The sequence below is a fragment of the Pseudorca crassidens genome, chromosome 11 (assembly GCF_039906515.1).
Source record: "Pseudorca crassidens isolate mPseCra1 chromosome 11, mPseCra1.hap1, whole genome shotgun sequence".
Lineage (NCBI taxonomy): Eukaryota > Metazoa > Chordata > Mammalia > Artiodactyla > Delphinidae > Pseudorca > Pseudorca crassidens.
In genome coordinates, this window is record NC_090306.1 from 87,095,524 (window position 1) to 87,114,596 (window position 19,073).

Genomic DNA, 19,073 nt, shown 5'->3' on the forward strand with positions numbered 1-19,073 from the left:
TGATGAGGTAGATAGTACCGTTATCCCAACTTTACTGATGAAACTAGGGCTTGAGAGGTTACATTATTTCGCCAAGGGCTCTCCACTGGTGATTGGCGAACCTAGGATGTCAGTTTTGTCTGATACCAAAGCCCAAGTTTAATCACTCTTCTCCACTGTCTTCTGATGATCAGATGGTCCAGAGCAGTGGAAGGGAGAGTTTACAATGTGGAATAATGTAAGGGATGGACCTCTCAGTTGAGAATGGAGCTTTTTTGACCTGTGAGCCAGGAGACTACGGGACCTAGTTACTGTTTGGCTCACCCACATGGATAGGATACAGATCTTGCAGGGGTGGCCATCCCCCCCCAGGTTGGCTTACCTTCTGAGCCTTGGGCATGTCGGTGTGGCGCTGGGCACGGACAGAGCGGGCTGACTTGGCAGGCTTGAGAGGCGCGCAGTACATCTCCAGCCTCCTCAGATCACAGCTCCGGAAGCAGCATTCATCCACGATTCCTGTCTGAGGCGCCCTCCGACTGCTCGAGCCATACCCCGTGGGCTTGTCTGTTCCAATCAAACGCAGAGAGGCCTGGCTTTAGAGTGGGATAATATGCTATCTCCACAGTTCCACCCAGCCCCTGAAGACTCTCCTCTCCCCACACCTCATCAACCCACACTTTTGTGAGTCAACCTCTTCTTGAAGCTCCTCCAACAATTCCTGACCCCCTAGATCTTTCTGGACTCCAGTATGTCTCCTGGAGTTGGTGCCACACTCGTTGGCAATACCTCACTCATCGTGCATTTATTTGTGTTAATTCTCCTCAAGTTCTTAGCCACCTGTAGTCAAGGATCTTGTCTATACCCAATCCTCACCTTTCCTTATATGTTGACTTAATTGGGAGGCTGCTAGGAATATTAATTAAAAGAGCATGTTTTATGTTTTCTTAATCTTGTTAGCAAATCTGCATGGTTTTTGTTTGCAGGATGGCTCAGATGTTTGCTCTTTGGCTTAACTGCTTCTGTTATAACATCAGACTGAGAATTAAAGGGGTTTTAAGTCTGGAAAGTTCTCCTCACTTAACTGATGCAGAAACCGAGACTTGGAAACCGAAACTCAGAGTTGGGAATGACTCACTCAGGGTCATTCATGCAGTGGTGGAGCCAGGATTCAAACTCGGGTCTACTCCTGGCAAAGCCCAAGTGCCTCATAGAGCCTGGGAGACCTGTTGTGTGACTCTGGACAAGTCATTTAAGTCATTCCTGGGCCTCAGTTTACCCATTTGTAAAGTGGGGTTAATAAGATTTTCCTTGTACTGATTGCTTGAGGATTATATGACATACTGTATGAAAAGTACTTAGCATATCACCTGACACCTAGCAGGTCCTAAATAAATGTTGGTTTGTTTCCTCAGAACATCGCTTTCCAGGATCATATAGGGTCTGTGAAGAGACAGGCTCTCTATTGACTGCATCCAGAAGCTTTGGAACTTGGAACTGATGACAATACCAATGTGATAGGGCCCTTCTCCTATCACCCTAGAGAGGCCAGAACCATCATTTCTGTTTTCTTATAGAATAACCACTAGACTGAGACAGAATGAACTAAATGTCTATTTTTCATTCTGATTGCCCAGAGGGAACACCAGGAATCAAATTTCTTTTGATATTTGCAAATCAATTAGGCCTCTTTACTTGGCAAGTAGGTTTTAGTTTGATTCTATTTTGTTTTGTTTTGATTTGGACACACTTTTCTTGGCTCTAGAAGTAAAAAGGAGGCAAAACAAGTTTACATGGAACTTAAAACGTACTTGAATTCTTTGTAAACTTTTTGTCATAGTAGAACTTTCGTTACACCAAATCTTGCTTATATACCCATATATAAAACAGACAAAAGTGAAACTGCTGTGGCTTGGGCAAGGGCAGGGGACTGGATCTTGGCTTTCTCTGTCTCCCTTACCTCCCTTGGGAGGTGGAGGGCCTGAGTCTTCTCCACTGATGTCCAAGCTTCATGGAAGAAAATTTGTGAACTATTGAGCCAGAAGGATCCAATTAATCAATGTGACATATGTTCAATTTAAATTCCTGACACAGAAGACAGCATTATATGTTAAATAAAAAGTCTTACGTTCACATAATAATGATACTGTACTTTAGGATGGAGTTTTGAAAGTCAAAATCTCCATGTATATTTTGAACTCTCTAGTTGGGGGAGATCAGACCCATGGTCATGGCCTGCTACCAAACTAGTTTGGCTGCCTTGCGGCTCGAGGGGCCAGCTGTTCATGGCATCCTCTAAGAATCCAAATGTTTTCCTGATGCTTGGCACAGGAACCTGGGGATGCTTCCTCCCTGTAAGGCAGGTTTATTGTCCTTCTTCGGGCAGCTAGGGGTAGAAACTTAGCAAGGGTTCAATTGTGGTCTCTTTGGGTGGGGTGTGCTGCTTTCGTTCAGGGCGAACCCTGTGGGTTCCTCATGGTTGAGGGATTTGGAAGGGACCGGGCAGCTGGTCTCAGTTGGAGCCTCAACGGTGCTTTCACTTGCCATTGGAGGATCAACCAGTGCAGAAGACTCTCTGCTTCTGCTCGCCAGCTGGGCCCTGGCAAGCCAGGACTTATCTGGTCCCTTGGGCAATGTAAACAATATTTTTTGTTTTTTTTTTTGTTTTTATAATCTTTTCCTGGAACTATAAATTAGAATAAAGACACAAATAGGCTTACATGGCTCTTTGTAATCCACAAAGGACTTCTGCATACTTTTTGCTAAGTGGCTATTTCAAGAGGCTGAAGGGGTCAGCCAGTGGAGAGTGGCTGATACACTTTGGTTTTCTCTTGGGGTGGGGAGAGAGGGGAAGGTGACTCAGCCTACTTTGAGGTAAGTGTCCCTGTCATCCACCGCAGGTAATGATTGCTCTTTGCCAAAACGATGCATTTCTTGATGGGACATGATTGCGATTCATTTGTTGAATTTGGAATAGTAATTTGATGTTTGGAGGTAATGTGGCAGGAGTAGTTCCAGAAACCTTCACACTCGGCTAACTTAGAAACAACTAATTTCATCCTTATGGGTTGAAGATGGAGAGGGATAGGCTCTGTGATTCCGGGACCTATTTAGCACCTCTGTTTCAAGCATCTCTAAAGTTATCTTCCTTCTGAGACTCCATAGGTTCTGGAGCTTCTTGCTTGCCACTGGAGAAGGACACTAACCTTCATCTCAGAACAGCATCAAACATTGTATGTATACATATTCCCTTCTTGGTGACTGTCAACAGCCATGAAACTCACCACAGGACTATTTCCTCTTGAGAGATAGAAAGTAATCATCAGCACAGCAAACAATAATAGCACACACCAGGCATCTGCTTTGTCACCTCTTAGATGAGCTCAGAGTTTGCCATGGTTCAGTCTATAAAATAGCTGTGCTTTTTTTAGTCCATAGATCAATGACTTTAGGAACAGAGAAATTTAGGACTCTTCCATAATGCTCTAAAAAGAAAGTTTACCTTATGTCTATATCTGTTTTTTTTAATGTTGTCAAAATATTACAGACTTGGATTTTATCAAAAATGTAACTACCGGTTATTTCTAGCCACCACAATCCTAGAAAGATGTTTTTCTTTGTCTATTCATGATGTCTACAATGGACTAATTGTACTTCATTGAAAATATATGAACATAACAAGTATTTACCTTGCCTTTTAAAGTTTAATTGACCCTTTGAAGTGTATTATAGACTTGACTTCTGGTTCTACATAAAGATATTTAACAACAAAAAAATCATTTCTCAACAATTGAGAGGCCAGAGTTGAAGGTCAAAGTTTTTCCCTTTATCTTCAAATGCCTCATATTTCTTATTTTTCAAGAACCAAAATAAAGATATTTCTTGCTATGGGCTAAAACTAGGAGCATGATGCAATGTGGTTTACCAGGAAAACAGTAAAATAATTTGCTACAGTATCAATTTTGAGAAAAATAGGAATTTTTAATGACCTCAGAATTACAGCTATTGTCATTATGAGTAATTTTTAAATGAGATGGAGTGAACTGTTCCATCCTTGCCTTTAAAAACTCCTCATTAAGCACTAGGTAATTATGCTCCAGTGGGCAGAATCGGAGTTGGTAGGTGAAAAAGAAACAAATGTTGGACTAATATAAGCAAAAATTTCTAACAATTTGAACTTAAGAGTGTTAAAGATGGGACTGACTTCTTTTAAATGTAATGAACTTCCCATTGCTGGAAGCAGTTAAGTAAAGGCTATATGAACACCTGTCAGAGATCCTAAGAGCATATTCCTGTATTGAACACAGTGTCTGACTGCTATGGTCCTTTCTATTCCAAATAATCTGCAATAAGTAAAGAAATGAAGAAGAAAACTCACCTAGGCCAACCAAATATTCACTATGGTTGGAAACCACTTTTACACTGTCTTCAAGAAAGAAAACCAAATATTTTCTAACTTAGAAGGTTAAAATTTGTTTTCTGTTTATCACTTGAGTTCCCCAAGACGCTCAAAACATTTTTCTGTACTCAATTCTATGACAAAAGACAGGTGACTGGGATAGTCCTTTCTACAACTAGGTATAGTCCCAGAGTTCCGTCATACCAATTATGAAGTGTCCACATACTCACTCAACTGTTAGGGTGAACTGTTAGGCATGGGTATAATTTCACAGAATTTTCCTTGCTGACAAAGTCTTGACATTGGAAATTTATATATTTGTGTATTTATTTTTCAGTAGGTTTGCTCCAGAGCATGCAAACCAAAGATTGCTTAGCAGACAAGTTGGCTACCACCTAACCTAGGCCTTGAGTCCTCTATGAGCAGACATAAAGTGTCATCACGGTATCTTGAAAGTTGTACGGCTGTATCTTGAAAGTTGGCCAACAGACAGAATTCCAATGATTAAACAGCTGGCTTCTATAATAATAGCACTTCCCTTTAAATAATGCATGGTCAGTGGAGTAATTCAATAATCTTCAGGGCAAACTTGCTAGTTATAAGGGTTTGGGGCAGACTTTTGGCATCATTAAAACCATGCCAGTTAGCTGAGTCTCACATTTTGTCATGGATGCAAGCAACTTGCTTCCCTCCATCTCTGAAGGAAAAGGCATAATAATGAGATTTAACTGGGGTCATCACTTCTAGAGCAAAGAGCTCTGGTCATTCATCATTGGTAAATATGTACTACCTTTATTGGTGCCACATAAGCTTGTGTTTCTTTATAGATTTCTGGGGATACAGTGGGGACATTGTACTCAACTTTAATCTCCTTTGAAACTTCCCCTCTTGCTTATTGAGAAAGCTTCCCTTTAATTATTTTAACTCTATTGTTGGAAACAGGAGACATTGATTTGAAGAATCAGTATTTAAATAATAAAAAATGCAAAACATTTTCCAAATAGGGAAATATCCAGTTCTGAAGATATACACTTGTTACTCTTTGTGTTCCAAGGGCTAAAAGTTCTCTAGAAATTGCTAACGGGGGAGGTTCTAAAGTTGATCGTGTTTTGAAAGCAGGGAAAAAGAAGTAAGACAGTTCTAGTTGTATTTCCAGGGCTATTTCTAGAAAATACACAATTATGTGTCTGGTAGAAAACGCAAATGGATTATTAACTAATAAAAAACGAAGTTGCATTTAACTTTGATTAACTTAAGATTGATCACACAATCAAATACCATAGTTAATATCTGTAGAAGCCAGTTAGGTTTCCTACACCAGCTATCTGTCCATAACTTCCAGACCTGTTGACAATTTAGAATAACTCAGAATGGTTAGTTTCTTAGGCAGCAGTGCTCCATGGACCACCTTATCTAATAAAAATGCATTCAGTTGACATAATTTTGCATGGGATACTAGTAGGAAAGTTGAGTAGAATGTGAGTAATCTTAAATTTGTGTCCATTTTAGTGAGAATCACTTCTCACTTTCCCTATTTATGGCTTTATGTGGAAAACTGGACTCCTATCATGAATTCCTAATATAAGGAAAATTGTGATAGGACCATTACCTAGACCCCAAATGTAATACATTGAATGGTTGATATTTCCTGAATTCATAGGATTTGCATTAACTTAAAGCCTTTTGATGAATCGATATTTTACTTTTAAAAATTTCTATGGAAATCAACTTGCATTAAAACAAATATTGAGATATATGTGTTCATGTGCTTAGTAAAGATATGGAAAGATGCCTTCACTACTGTAAGACCATCCACATCACTATGCATTTAGAATAACGAGAGTATGTACACACACATACTCGAACACATATCGGGGAATGAAGTGCTTGACTGTCAGTATCAAAACTATTGTCCAAACATTTTAAAAATAGGATTGTTTGTGAAGAACTTTTTCGAAAATATATACCTATTGCCTGCCTTATATGTTGCTAGTGGACTCTGCACATTTCTGCTTTTCTGCAGAAGATCTTTCCAAGTAGGACTGGCCTTTGGCATTTATAGAAGTGAACACAGAAAATGTCCTCTCTTCTATGAACGGCATGTCATAAACTTTTCTTGAAAACCTATCAAATTCAGTCATCAGTTTCACTTCAGCCTGTGTTAATTTTTAATTTCCAGTGTCTGCTGGTCCCACTACTTCTCAGTTGAACGAGGTCATCTTTTCTAGGAATCGCGGCTCTGTTTGACCTGCCGCCACCCCCATCACTCGGCAACTCTTTCTCAGCTTCTAAATCCCCATCACCCAAAGACCAAAGTCTTCCTGTTACCCAATCAAGTCAATGTTTGTGTATCTCTGGGCCTAAAAGGAATGAAGCAGTGCTCTGTGGGGCTGCCCCTTTCTTCAAATATGCCATTTTTTTTTTGGAAGCCCCGACTCAAGGGCAGGTGTGAAACTAGCGCTATTCGGTCTGCCTCTGTCCCAAAGGCCAGGGAGCTAAAGCGCAAGGCTTATGAGCAAGAAAACTAGAGATTCAGAGGAGAAACATTACCGTTTTAGGGCTCTTTGGAGAAATGGGCCGACAGAGTGGGAAGCAACGTGATGTATTACTTTAGCCTGATACAATGCCCTGGAGGGCGAGCGTCTTGCCAGGTCAGCACAATTTACTAGTTTAGGTTTGATTCCAGGCCTTGGAGGAGATAGATGTAGCCAACAAAATTATACTTTGGCAAGAGAAATGCTTTGCTGGACAGAAATGTTGTCCTGAGGGAATGGCTTGGTTTATCAACGTCTAAGGTAAAAGATAATCAAATGCCAGGAGGTCATTTTTATATTTGAATTATTTCAGTTGAGCCTGCTATATAAGTTAGCTACCATTTTCCAGTTATATAGTTTTGATTAGTTAGAACATACTGCAGGGTTTGAGTATGATCTGCCTGTGACATCTGTCATACCAGTGAAGGAGGCAATGTGTGGAGTGGCTAAAAGCACACGTTTTGGAGTCAGACAGGTCTGGATTCTGCCACTTATTGACTATTCACCTTGGGCAAGGCACCAACTCTTCTAAGACTCAGATCCTGTTATGTAAAATGGACATAAGAGCATCTCCCAAGACTGTTGTGAAGGTTAAGTGAGAATGCATATAAAGTGTTTTGCACAATGTCTGGTATGCAATAAACTCTAAATAAACGTTAGCTCTTATAATTGTTATGGAGTTAGCTGGCCAGCAAGGCTAGCTGGGCAGGTCTCCTCCTTTTCTTCTCTTCCTCTTAAAAATGCATCCTTTCCAAAGTTTGGTTGAAAAGATGGCCTTTCTAGATAAAGGAGGACTGTTCTCTATGAAAATAATGAATATGTGTTCCTTTGAAAGAATATCCAAACTTTATGTTGTATAGACTGTCCTAAATATTTTTAATCTGGAATAGGAACTCTATGAGAACAGATCCTCCAATTAAGTCACACAAGTGATATGGGCTTATCTTGAACTCTTGTTACCTTTGATTTCTCCCAAATAATCCACTGGCTAAAATAATTGGCTTTTCAGCATTAGTATCTGTTCACTTATTTCAAAACAATGCTGCAAGGCATGGGAGGGATGTGGGCAAAATACATGGTCAGGGTGGTTCCCCAATCACTTTCCACCAGCATACGTATTTCTCTCCTCTTTCTTTTCTCTTCTTCCTCTATATCTGCTTGTCTCCTGTTATTGACAGCCATTGACATTCTTTTTGTTCACTGATGCACTTTAGGGCACAAGCTCATATTATGCAGAGTTCATGGTAGGCTAAGAATTAGAGTTTAGTTCCTTCTCTGGAATGACTGAAATCGAAGGCTCCCTTTCCTGCCAACCATGCTTTGGAAATAAACAGCCACCAAGTATACAATGTCACCAGGCCCACTAATCACTACTCCATCTTGGACCCACGCCTGAATGAGATGAAGACAGACAAAACAAGAGAGAATAAGAAGGGATGTTGAGGAATCGCACATATGGACCTGAGTTATCTCATTTTTTTGAGAAAGGCTGTGACGGAAATTGTAAGATGAGTCCGGCTCCAATGTGGAGATTGTAGCCATGCCACCAGCATTATCTCCTATACTTACACTGTTACTGTCAGTTTACTCTTTCAGATGTGGGAAGAGAGGCCTTGTAGGCAAAACATAAGGCATTCATGAATAGGGGGTAACGCCCCTCTTTCTGGTGCCACAGAAAGATGAATCAGCCAAAGGGGTATTAAAACACATTCTCTTTATTTTTAGTTTCACTCTAAAGTCTATCATTTCTCTTTTCTTTGCAACTTGGCACCTGCCCTGTGTTCTCAGGGGCCCTGCTCCCCGTCAGTCTCCTCACTCAGGCCTCTGTGTTTTGCTCAGGGTGCATCTGGAGATTTTCCCAGGGGTGGGTGTGACACGGTCAGGATCCAGGTGAAGGGGTGACAGCTGCCAGGGCCGTCTGGCGTGTCTGAAGGGAGAGTGTCGGGAGGTGTAGGCCCCATAAGGAGAGGCATCCGGGCCTGCATCAGGGAGTGAGGCGTTGGAGGGCAGCCTCCACAGCAGCAGAGACAGCCCTTGGCATTAGTGCAGAGAAGCAACAGCCAGAGTCAGCGACAGGTTGAACACAGGAGAGGAGGGAGGGAGGGAGAAGGGGGTTAGAGCGCTACATGGTATAAATAACTGCAGAGTGTGCACGTCAGTGCCAGTTGGGTTGTGTGTGAGGTACCTTTCATGCTGGTGTGTCAACAGCGTTGTTCCTGAATTGAAAGGTCCTGGGGAGTGTTTCTATAGCACCTAGCACAGTGCCATATGCAGAGAGGAAGTAAAAAAGAAGGCAATATGGTATACTGAAAACAACATTGGATTCCAGCCCAGATCCTTTGTGCAAACTCACAAGTCACCCAAACTCTCTGAGATTCAGTTTTCTCACATAGACAAAGTACTGGATAACATCAAGCACTCCTTCTAACAACGTGACTCTAAGCATTATCTAAATGGCTAGGGGACCCACTTTCTAATCAACAATGCATATAGGGCACATCAGTGTTTTTCCCCAATAATAAGGAAAAATACAGTGAAGAGAAGTTTGATGAGAGAGCCAGGTCTTTCCTCTTTGTCAGATTTAATTTTATATGAAAACAAGATTGATACATCAGATTGAATTTAAGAAAAGCAGGGATCAGCATTGGGTTTGATGGAGGAAAATAGGGAAAATGACCAGTATGGAGGTGGGTTTGAGTACAGGCAGGGGACAAGACCATTCGTGAGGACTGCAGAAGCCAGATCAAGGCAGGATACAGGTGTGAATTAGGAGGATAAGAAAGATAAGAGAGTCATTTGCTGGAGCTGTTGAAATACTAGAAAGAATCAACTTCATTTTGCAAACAGATCCTAAAGGCTTTGAGGAATGAGGAAGTGGCCTCATTTGTGTGGGCACCCGGAAGTGAGAATGAGGATGAGAAGGGTCTTTCTAGAAACTCCTGGGCATGGTCTTTTTTTTTTTTTTTTTTTAACGTTTTTATTGGATGCCCCATACATCTCTGAAGCTCTGTTCATTTCTTCTCCATCCTTCTTTGTGTTATTTGGATTGCATAATCACTATCAATTTATCTTTAAGTTTGCCGATTCCCTCTTCTTCCAATTCAAATTTACTATTGAGCCCCTCTGGTGACTTTTTTTTTTTAACATCTTTATTGGAGTATAATTACTTTACAATGATGTGTTAGTTTCTGCTTTAAAGCAAAGTGAATCGGCTATACATATACATATATCCCCATATCTCCTTCTTGCATCTCCCTCCCACCTTCCCTATCCCACCCCTCTAGGTGGTCACAAAGCACCGAGCTGGTCTCCCTGTGCTATGCAGCTGCTTCCCACTAGCTATCTGTTTTACATTTGGTAGTATATATAAGTCCATGCCACTCTCTCTCTTCATCCCAGCTTACCCTTCCCCCTCCCCATGCCCTCAAGTCCATTCTCTACGTCTGCGTCTTTATTCCTGTCCTGCCCCTAGATTCATCAGAACCTTTTTTTTTTCTTAGATTCCATATATATGTGTTAGCATACGGTATTTGTTTTTCTATTTCCGACTTACTTCACTCTGTATGACAGACTCTAGGTCCATCCACCTCGCTAAAAATAACTCAGTTTCGTTTCATTTTATGGCTGAGTAATATTCCATTGTATATATGTGCCACATCTTTATCCATTCATCTTTCGATGGACACTTAGGTTGCTTCCATGTCCTGGCTATTGTAAATAGAGCTGCAATGAACATTGTGGTACATGACTCTTTTTGAATTATGGTTTTCTCAGGGTGTATGCCCAGTAGTGGGATTGCTGGGTCATGTGGTAGTTCTATTTTTAGTTTTGTAAGGAACCTCCATACTGTTCTCCATAGTGGCTGTATCAATTTACATTCCCACCAACAGTGTATGAGGGTTCCCTTTTCTCCACACCCTCTCCAGCATTTATTGTTTGTAAATTTTTTGATGATGGCCATTCTGGGGGCATGGTCTTTTAACATTACTCTTTGCAAAGCCACATCTTCAAAAGATAAGTGACCAGTCCCAGGAGGGTTGTTAACATTGTTGACCAGAATGCTGAATTTCCTAGTATTCAATGTGGGCAACATTTTATTTCACTAGCTTCCTAAGTGTCGGTCAATGGTATCTGAATCCTCTGTGTGATAGTGAGCTTCTTCCTGGGGGACTGGTACATAGTTTCCCCAGAAAATTCCATCTACAATTACATGTTACCCATCTCTGATAATGTGAATGGGCTTCCAGACAGGTCATCATCTCTACCATTGGGAACCAACATCTGCCCAGAGGACAAAATTAGAAGACCATTATATACATGTTTTTTTCAAATGCTACACCTTTTTTTGGTAAGATAAACTAATGTTAAGGTTATGAAAATTTTTAAATCTGTACAAGGAGTTCTCAAGCAAGTGGTAGTATGGTTCCTCAAAATATTAAGCCGACTGAGGCTAAATGGTTCATTTAGACAGAGATTATATTGTCTCAGGAACTTTCAGCTAAAATCTGGACTTGTCTAACCATCCTTTATCTCTTTTTTCTCTATAGAATTTTGCTACATAATTTTCTCCCTTAATATTTTCTCCCTTAATATTTAATTGCTTAAACATGACCAAGAGACTTTAGGGCTTTCCTCAAATTATTAAATTTTAGAATTTCATAAAGCTTTGGACCTGAGAGCAAATTCAAGGTCAGCTAAGAAGTCTCTTAGTAATCTGGAAAAATCACCGAGCCTGTTAGTTTTAGCCACCCCCAAATATTATTTTTCTGAATTGAGCAAGTGAAGTATGAATAAGGAGAGAGAGGTGTGGCTGGGTTGCAGCTCGTCTCCAAGCTAAATCCTGTCTCATCTTTATTTCATCTGGGACTGATATCATGTCTACATCTCCAAACCTCATTAAATGCTTTTAGCAAATATTATTATCAATCAAGAAAAATCTCTGATTCCTTTATTTATTTTACTAAAGGAAAATATTTTCAGCTTGTGATGTTGGCTGGAGAAATCAAACTCTTCTTTATTTTTATTTTTTGTCACATACTCAAACACACTGTGAATGACCACATTGCTCTGCTCTGGGACCCCACTCTGAGGCAATGGTTTCTTGGCCTTTTAGCCAATCACTCACTTCTGTGAATTTTCTTTCTGAGAACTGGAGACAGTTGCCCCAGAAGTCGTTTTCCAATTTATCACGAAACCTGTCCGTGGTTGCAGAATTAGTTGACCTCATTAGAAGCAAGCAACGTGAGGCCTGATGTGTCCTATAGCCGCGGAGGCTCCTTCGTGCAGGGACACTGGGCCAGGATAACTGCTTGTGGGATATTTTATTTCCCTCAACACTTACCTTCTGTTTGCTCTCTTTGGCTCAGATCTGGGTTTGGGAAGCCTGCATGACGGCACTGCTGATGTTAATACTTAGGCATAATTAGCTCTGTCCTAACTCTAGTAGGAAGTCAGGGCCCAGGTTCAGGGGCTAAATGCTCTCTTCTGATGCAGTTGTTGAACAGGGAAGCCTCCATTCTCTCTTTCCAGCCTTCCAGCAAGTACCTGCTTCCTTGTAACCCCACACCTAGCCTGTCACACCTGCGAGAAAGGAGAATATAAAATCCGTTGATCTCTTAATGGGTATGGTCTCCATAATCCCCACTATGTCAATTAGATGCATATTTATATGAAAACTGCATGTATAAACCTTTAGGTTGATGAGAGGAAATGACTGTCAAGGTCTTGCAGCAGCTTCTGTATAATAGGGATAGGAGGAGAAGTGAAGCTTTTTAACCCGTAGTAAGGGTTCTGATAAGAGAATGTGGAGAGAGCTACAAACATTCTCATTTCTGAGCTGTCAGTTCAAGTCACTGACAATGACTTTTACAAAGAAGAGTGACAGGGAGAAGGGGGCTGTTGGTTTAGAAATATTTTAATCTACGTCTAACGACTTGCTAATTTATTTATTTTTCTCCTCAAGCAACTTCTTGTCCTCTTCCTCCTCCTTTGCTTCCGGTTCAGGACGGTACTCTGGTAAAGGTACTCGCGACATCGTAGTCTTTCCGTATCTTCTCATCGAACCAGTGCTCCCACGGTCCACCGAGATCTGCCCTCAGCAGGCATTTCCTGCAGTCAGACTATGACCCGTCATAAATTCCTTGCATTCTTCAGAACATCTGGGCCTTCTTTGGCCACATCTTTTTTCCTGGTACTCAACAGGCCACAAATCACCCTGGACTTCCCCTTCCAGGCTGTTGATGTCTTAACACTCTCCTTTCAAACCAGATTCTTCTCTCATCCTTGGCTGTGGCTCTTGGCTTTCCAACCTTCTCATCTCCCCTGTCCGGGTTAGTCATCTGTGGCATCACCAACTGGGGCTCTTTCTCCGAGCCTTCTATCTGGCCTGAAATGATGCATTTCTTCAAGTGTCAGAGTTACTATGCAGACTGTACTACCTGGTTTGATGCTTAGTTAAGCTCCCTTACGTTGATTTAAACACAGTAGTGCAGACGACACCTTCATGCCTCAAGAACGTTTGAGAAGACTCAAACCTAGAGGATATTGATTAGCTAGTGAGAAAGAAGGAACTATAATAAGACCTAAAGGTGTAATCAAATGAGGTTTGAAGCTTTTCCATTAAACGCAAGTTTCTCTGGAGATTGAAAAGGGGCATTTCATTCTCCAGTTCATTTTATGTTTAAACTAATTTCTTTGACATTTAGAACAAATACGTGCCTTTGCAGTAATATATTACCAATAGCTTCCCTTTGTTGAGTGCTTTCTATTAAGCTAGTATGGTAAATGTTACTTTTCATGTCATCTCATTTACAGCAACTGCATGGAGTAGGCATTATTACTATACCCATTTTACATATGAGGAAACTGAAGTTTAGCAAGGTTAAGTAACTTGACCCAAATCATATAGCTAGTAGGTTGCCAAGAGAGTTCACTTCAACTGGGGACACCTTGAAAGTGGGAGAATTCTCAGGTGAGGAAAAATTCTGAAGTTGATACCACTACTGGGATTCTTAAAGTCACATAATGCTAAAATCCATGAAGGCTATGGGGGAGGTTACCTAAGTCAGCCAAACAACCCCAGGTTTTGAGCACGTGCAGTAGACACAGTTGTAGCCTAGGTATTCCAGAGACTGCCAAAAGGAATGTCATGCATGGCTTTTGCCCTCGAGAGAAAAGTCTGGGCAGTCCTGCAGCTTAAGGCATGGCTGGTGTTGGATGTTCACATCTCACCCAGTACACTGTGATTCTTTCCACTTTCAAAAGGGGCAGTCAGCTCTGTAGTGCAGCCAGACCATCTCGTTTCCAATCCCTTTGAATTGCACAAAATTATGACAACTTCAGCAGAAATTGAAAAATGAAATTTTACCCATAATCTCGCTACCCCAACACATTATAATATCATCATTTTTCTATATTTTTTTCTAGTTCTCACCCAGATGCATCATCATTTTGACACAGGTACAGTCACAGCCTGAATTTCAGGTAGTATTTTTGTGTTTTTTCACTTAACATTATATTGGGAGCATTTTCCATATTGCTCCATAATCTTTATAATTATAATTTTAAAGCTGAAGAATCTTTTATTGAGTAGATTTGCCACCATTTATTTTTTAAACTATTTTCCTGTTATTAGACGCTTAGTCTAGTTCCAGCTTTATCATTATTTTAACTAATGCACCAATAAGTGTCTTTGTGCACATAACTTTCTACTTCTAGATCATTTGTAAGAATAAATTCCCAGGAATGGAATTACTGAGTCAAATAATATTATCAGACAATCCTATTTTGGTGAAAGTCTACAATTTTTCATAAGGACCAAAGCAGAGAATTATATCTAGATTTTCTCCCAGGATTAGAAAAGCGAGAGCCAAGGTAGAGCACAAACAGGAATCTTACCTGCATCCCATGAATTAGAGAAAAGAACCAATTTCTGTTTTCAATTACTAGTGCAGTTTCCTCTGAAGGAAACATGGGATGTAACCAAGAATTGGGCTTGGTGTCCAAAAGTTTACTAAGTAGAAGAAAAACCAGGAAAAATGAAATTGATGACAAGAGACCCTAGTTCTCAATTTTCAAAATCACCAAGTACCTACAAGTTTTCTTCTCCAGGGTGGGGAGAGGGGATCCCCAGGAGCATAGCTGCCAACAGCATCACACCTCCTGAAGGGAGATGGGGAGTTTGTGTTCTAAATAGCAGAGGCTCTGCTTTCGTGCTCCTTCTGGACTCAGGACCTCCCTGGAATACCTGCCTCTTGCCCAGCCTGGGGTCTCTCAGCCTTCTTTCAGGGAGTAATATCCCTGACAACCTACCTCCCCATCTAACCCCAAATTTGGCCACATCTGCCCCTCTTTGACCACGTTATTCCTTCCCTGCTTATAATCATTCAATCACAAATGTTCATTGAGCACCTACTATATTCTAGATACTGCTCTCAGTACTGAGGACGAGGTGTGAACAAAACAGACAAAAGTCGGATAACAGGTCACCATGCCCTCCATGCCCCTGGTTCCTATGACAACCTTATAGGAAACCATAGTGTGGCGATGCTGAAATCAACGTTTCAATGACTATTGCCCAGAGCGATTGGAGTCTTGAGTCCAGCAAGGGAGTTTCTTCCTTCAGGCTCCTGTGAGAATTCTTGTCTGAGGATTTCATTCCCACTAGCCTCTCTGAAGGTGCAAAATGATTATTTTGTGCATCACAAACTAAAACTTAATCTATATATTAGGCTTTTTTTTTTTTTCTGTTTTATGAGGACCAGTCCATTTCCCCACCTTGATTTGAAGCATTTTAAGGGTGGAAATGGTGTCTCATATTTCTGTGTCTAGAAGCACAGCACTGGGCACTTATCAGGCAGTTTATAAATGATCACTGATTAGTGGATTGATGTCAAGTGCACCAACAGTACACAGAGAGGCACAGTATGAAGAAAGTTTTACATTGGAAAGAAGAAACCCCAAATCAGGGTCCATGTCTGTGTCTCTGTTTCCTTTCTTGTTAAAGCTGAACGATGCTAGCAGTGGTTACCTAACAGTTCCCTCTGTGGGGTTGTGGTGAGTTAAGGCACATAGAGAGATTGGGACAGTGAGTGACATAGAACAAGCATTCATGAAATGTCACCTCATATCACCGTCCTCAGCATCACCATTAATGAATTAATTGTGAGGCTGTACAGCGAACTAGTGAAAACAAAGGCTCCGGAGCCAATTTGCCTGAGTTCAGACGCTGGCTTCATTTCTAATTTTGTGCCTGTGGGTAAGTTGCTTAACCTCTCGGGTCTCATCCAAAAGTGGGGGTGTGAATAGTATCCACCTCACAGGGTACTTGTGACAACAGCACGAGTGAATACTTAGTTCCAAGATTTCAGCAAAGAGTCAGTGAATGGCCACTATGTACTTGGACTCAGGGTTCAGAATACAGATGAGGACAGAAGACATGCAGTCCCTTCCCCAGCCAGGAGACTGCAGTTCACAATGCATGTTGGTGTTATTGATCCATAGAGCTAACTCCAGAGCTCACTGCAGACAGCACCTGGCCATTTCCACATCACTTTCACACACATTCTGTCCTTCAGCCATTTCGACAACCCTGCGAGACAGATGGAATTACCCTCATTTTATAGATGAGAAAACTGAGAGCTTAAGTGACTCACAAATCTGGAAGTTCCTTTGATTTCAAATGATAAAACTTCTCCACCCACATACCTGCCTCCTAACCCCCATGGAAAGACAAACTTCAGGTTCACAAACCTGTGGGAGCTCCTGAGGCAGCCGGGGCCCAAGGTGACTCACACGTCATGCAGTGGGTGGTTACACAATGATAAGCATCAGTGCTTCTCAAACCTGAGCCTGTATCAGTGCTACCCAGAGGGCTGGTTAAAACATCATTGGGTCCCGCCCTCAGTTTCTGTATTAGTAAGTCTGAGATGGTGCCTGATAATTTGCAATTCCAAGTTCTCAGATGATGCCCATGTCTCTGGCCTCTGTGTGATATAGACATCCAACATTTGGATATAATATATGGCTAAGTGGTGGAGTACTGGCCAGGAGGAAAGGGCCAGTGAGGACAGGCATCCTGGGAAGGACCCCTTACACTTGAAAAACTCCAGAAAGACTTCCTATCTCTTTTGATAATTGCCTAATAAAGGTAACTGTATGTCAGTCTAGTAGCAGAACCAGTTTTATTGCAAAAAGGAAAAAAAAATCATAATCCTCCAAAGTAAGAAACTACACTGAAACGAAAAACACATGTTGACCTTTTTTCCTTCCCTGCCTTTTTTATTTGCACAGTCTGTGTCGTTCTGACTTGCAGCTAGCACCTGAATACAAGAAGCCAGGTCACAGGGAGGGAAATTAGAGCCTTAATAAATTCCCCGGCCAAATGGAAAACTAGAAACACAGGGATGTCCTCTGATATTGAAAGCTGCCTTTTCTAAGTACCAGGTTCAATTTATTTTTAGGCTTTCAAAATTGTCAGGTGGGTATTCAAGCCAATCTGCTCAGTTGTAAAACTTAGTTCTAGAAGACCGACTTCCCAAGGACCCAAATCTATCTTTTCTATGCCCTCACCCTTTATAACCTCCCAGGCTAATGCAGAGAAGCCAAACAGGTGGGGTGGGTTTTGGGCAAACCCTCAGGACCACATCATCAAAACACCTTTTCACAGAGCATTCAAAACTCATGGCAAAGGAGAGTGAAAGGGAAATATGCCACTGAGGATCGCTTATAGAACCAGGTGGTTATATAAACTAGAGGACATTCAATTTTGCAAACAGGAAAATCATAATTTGTTATTTGTCAGTCAGGCTACACATAAGCATCAAAGTTTCTTGAGCAAGTGTCGGGATCAATCCTGCTGAGGAAACAGGGTTAATTAATCCAACTGCTCCCATGCAGAAGTGGCAGGAAGAGGGCAAACGCTGTTCTATTTCTTTGCCGAGCCCTTCTCATGAGAATGTCTGTGAGGCTCCCATGGCTTTAAATCAAATGGTGCCCCGCAGGCAGGAAATCCATATTGGGAGCAGGGGGAGGAAAGCAGGGGCCACTGCTGGCTTGGCAATTATAACCGTCCTCCAGGTCCCCGTTTCCATTTCCCTTTAAAGAAGAAGTTGGATTTTTAATGATTCCCTTTCTAGTCACTTCCTTCCCGTTGCTTCACTAGGTCATTTCAGTGCACGCCTTCTTCACAGATCTATTTCTGGAAAACATCAGAGGGAAAATGACCTCATTCACTAATTGGGAAGCCAATTGGGTATCCCCAGGGTTGGCTGGTACTTCTGTGTTGAGGGGTCTCCCCACCCTCCCTGGCTGTTACTTATTAGCATCCTTTGTGTACTGAGCACTTCACCGAGGCTGAAGGAGCTTGAGAAGATGTAAAACACTTGGTCTGGTCCCAAGAAACCCATAAGTTAATAAAAAACACGGACCAAGAGATCAACATAACCTGAGGGCAGAAACTTAGTAGAACTTTAGCACTGAACAGGTCCTTAGAAATCCTGTAGCCCATAGATGAGTTTTGATAAGAAGCCTGTGAATCCTCTGTGTGGTGTGTAATTATGTGTGTTTGTGGATCAGACACTCAAAAGATTCCCAAAATGTTCCACGATCTGAGGAAAGCAGAGAAGTCCAGGCCCAGGCTTGCAGAGAAGCCAGTTTTGTTCCTATCTTACATTTCACAAACATCCAGCTGGCCTGTACATCATATCCCAAATGCCACATCCAATGTCAAAAGACACCAAAGGATCCAAGATACCTCCTCAGCCCAGTGTTCACCAAAGAGTGTTTCTCAAGAGGTTCCATGCAAAAAACTTAGGAAACAGCTGTACATGTTATCCCATTTTAGAGAGTCTAAAATTTCACCGGCCTATTCAAGTTTGCAAGAAGTTCTGTAGTGAAGAAATCTATCTGATGGTACTGAAGTCCAGTCTCCCCAGATTTAATGGGCCACTGGACTCCTGTTACCCAGGAATGTCTATTAACTTCCTAAGGAACTAAGGCAACCGTATCCTGAAATTCCTTCCGTTTATCACTTCTTTTGATTAAAGTACATGAAAGAGTCCTTTGGAAATGTCCATAATTTACTAAGGAACAGTGCATTGTCAGCCGTCAACATCTCAGTAAAAGTGAAGTCTAGGTCTGGGAGAATAGACTATAAAGAAGGTTGG

At 41.5% G+C, this 19,073-nt stretch overlaps 1 protein-coding gene across 5 annotated transcripts in view; it reads right to left on the bottom strand.

Moving 5' to 3' along the window:
• The window catches only part of IGF1 (insulin like growth factor 1), a 75,748-nt gene that overhangs the window by 20,902 nt on the left and 35,773 nt on the right, over positions 1-19,073 (bottom strand). For all 5 annotated transcript variants that reach the window (XM_067697738.1, XM_067697739.1, XM_067697740.1 and 2 more), the window contains exon 3: positions 362-543. In XM_067697738.1, the coding sequence (XP_067553839.1) occupies positions 362-543 (182 nt within the window). The remainder of the gene's footprint in view (positions 1-361; positions 544-19,073) is intronic.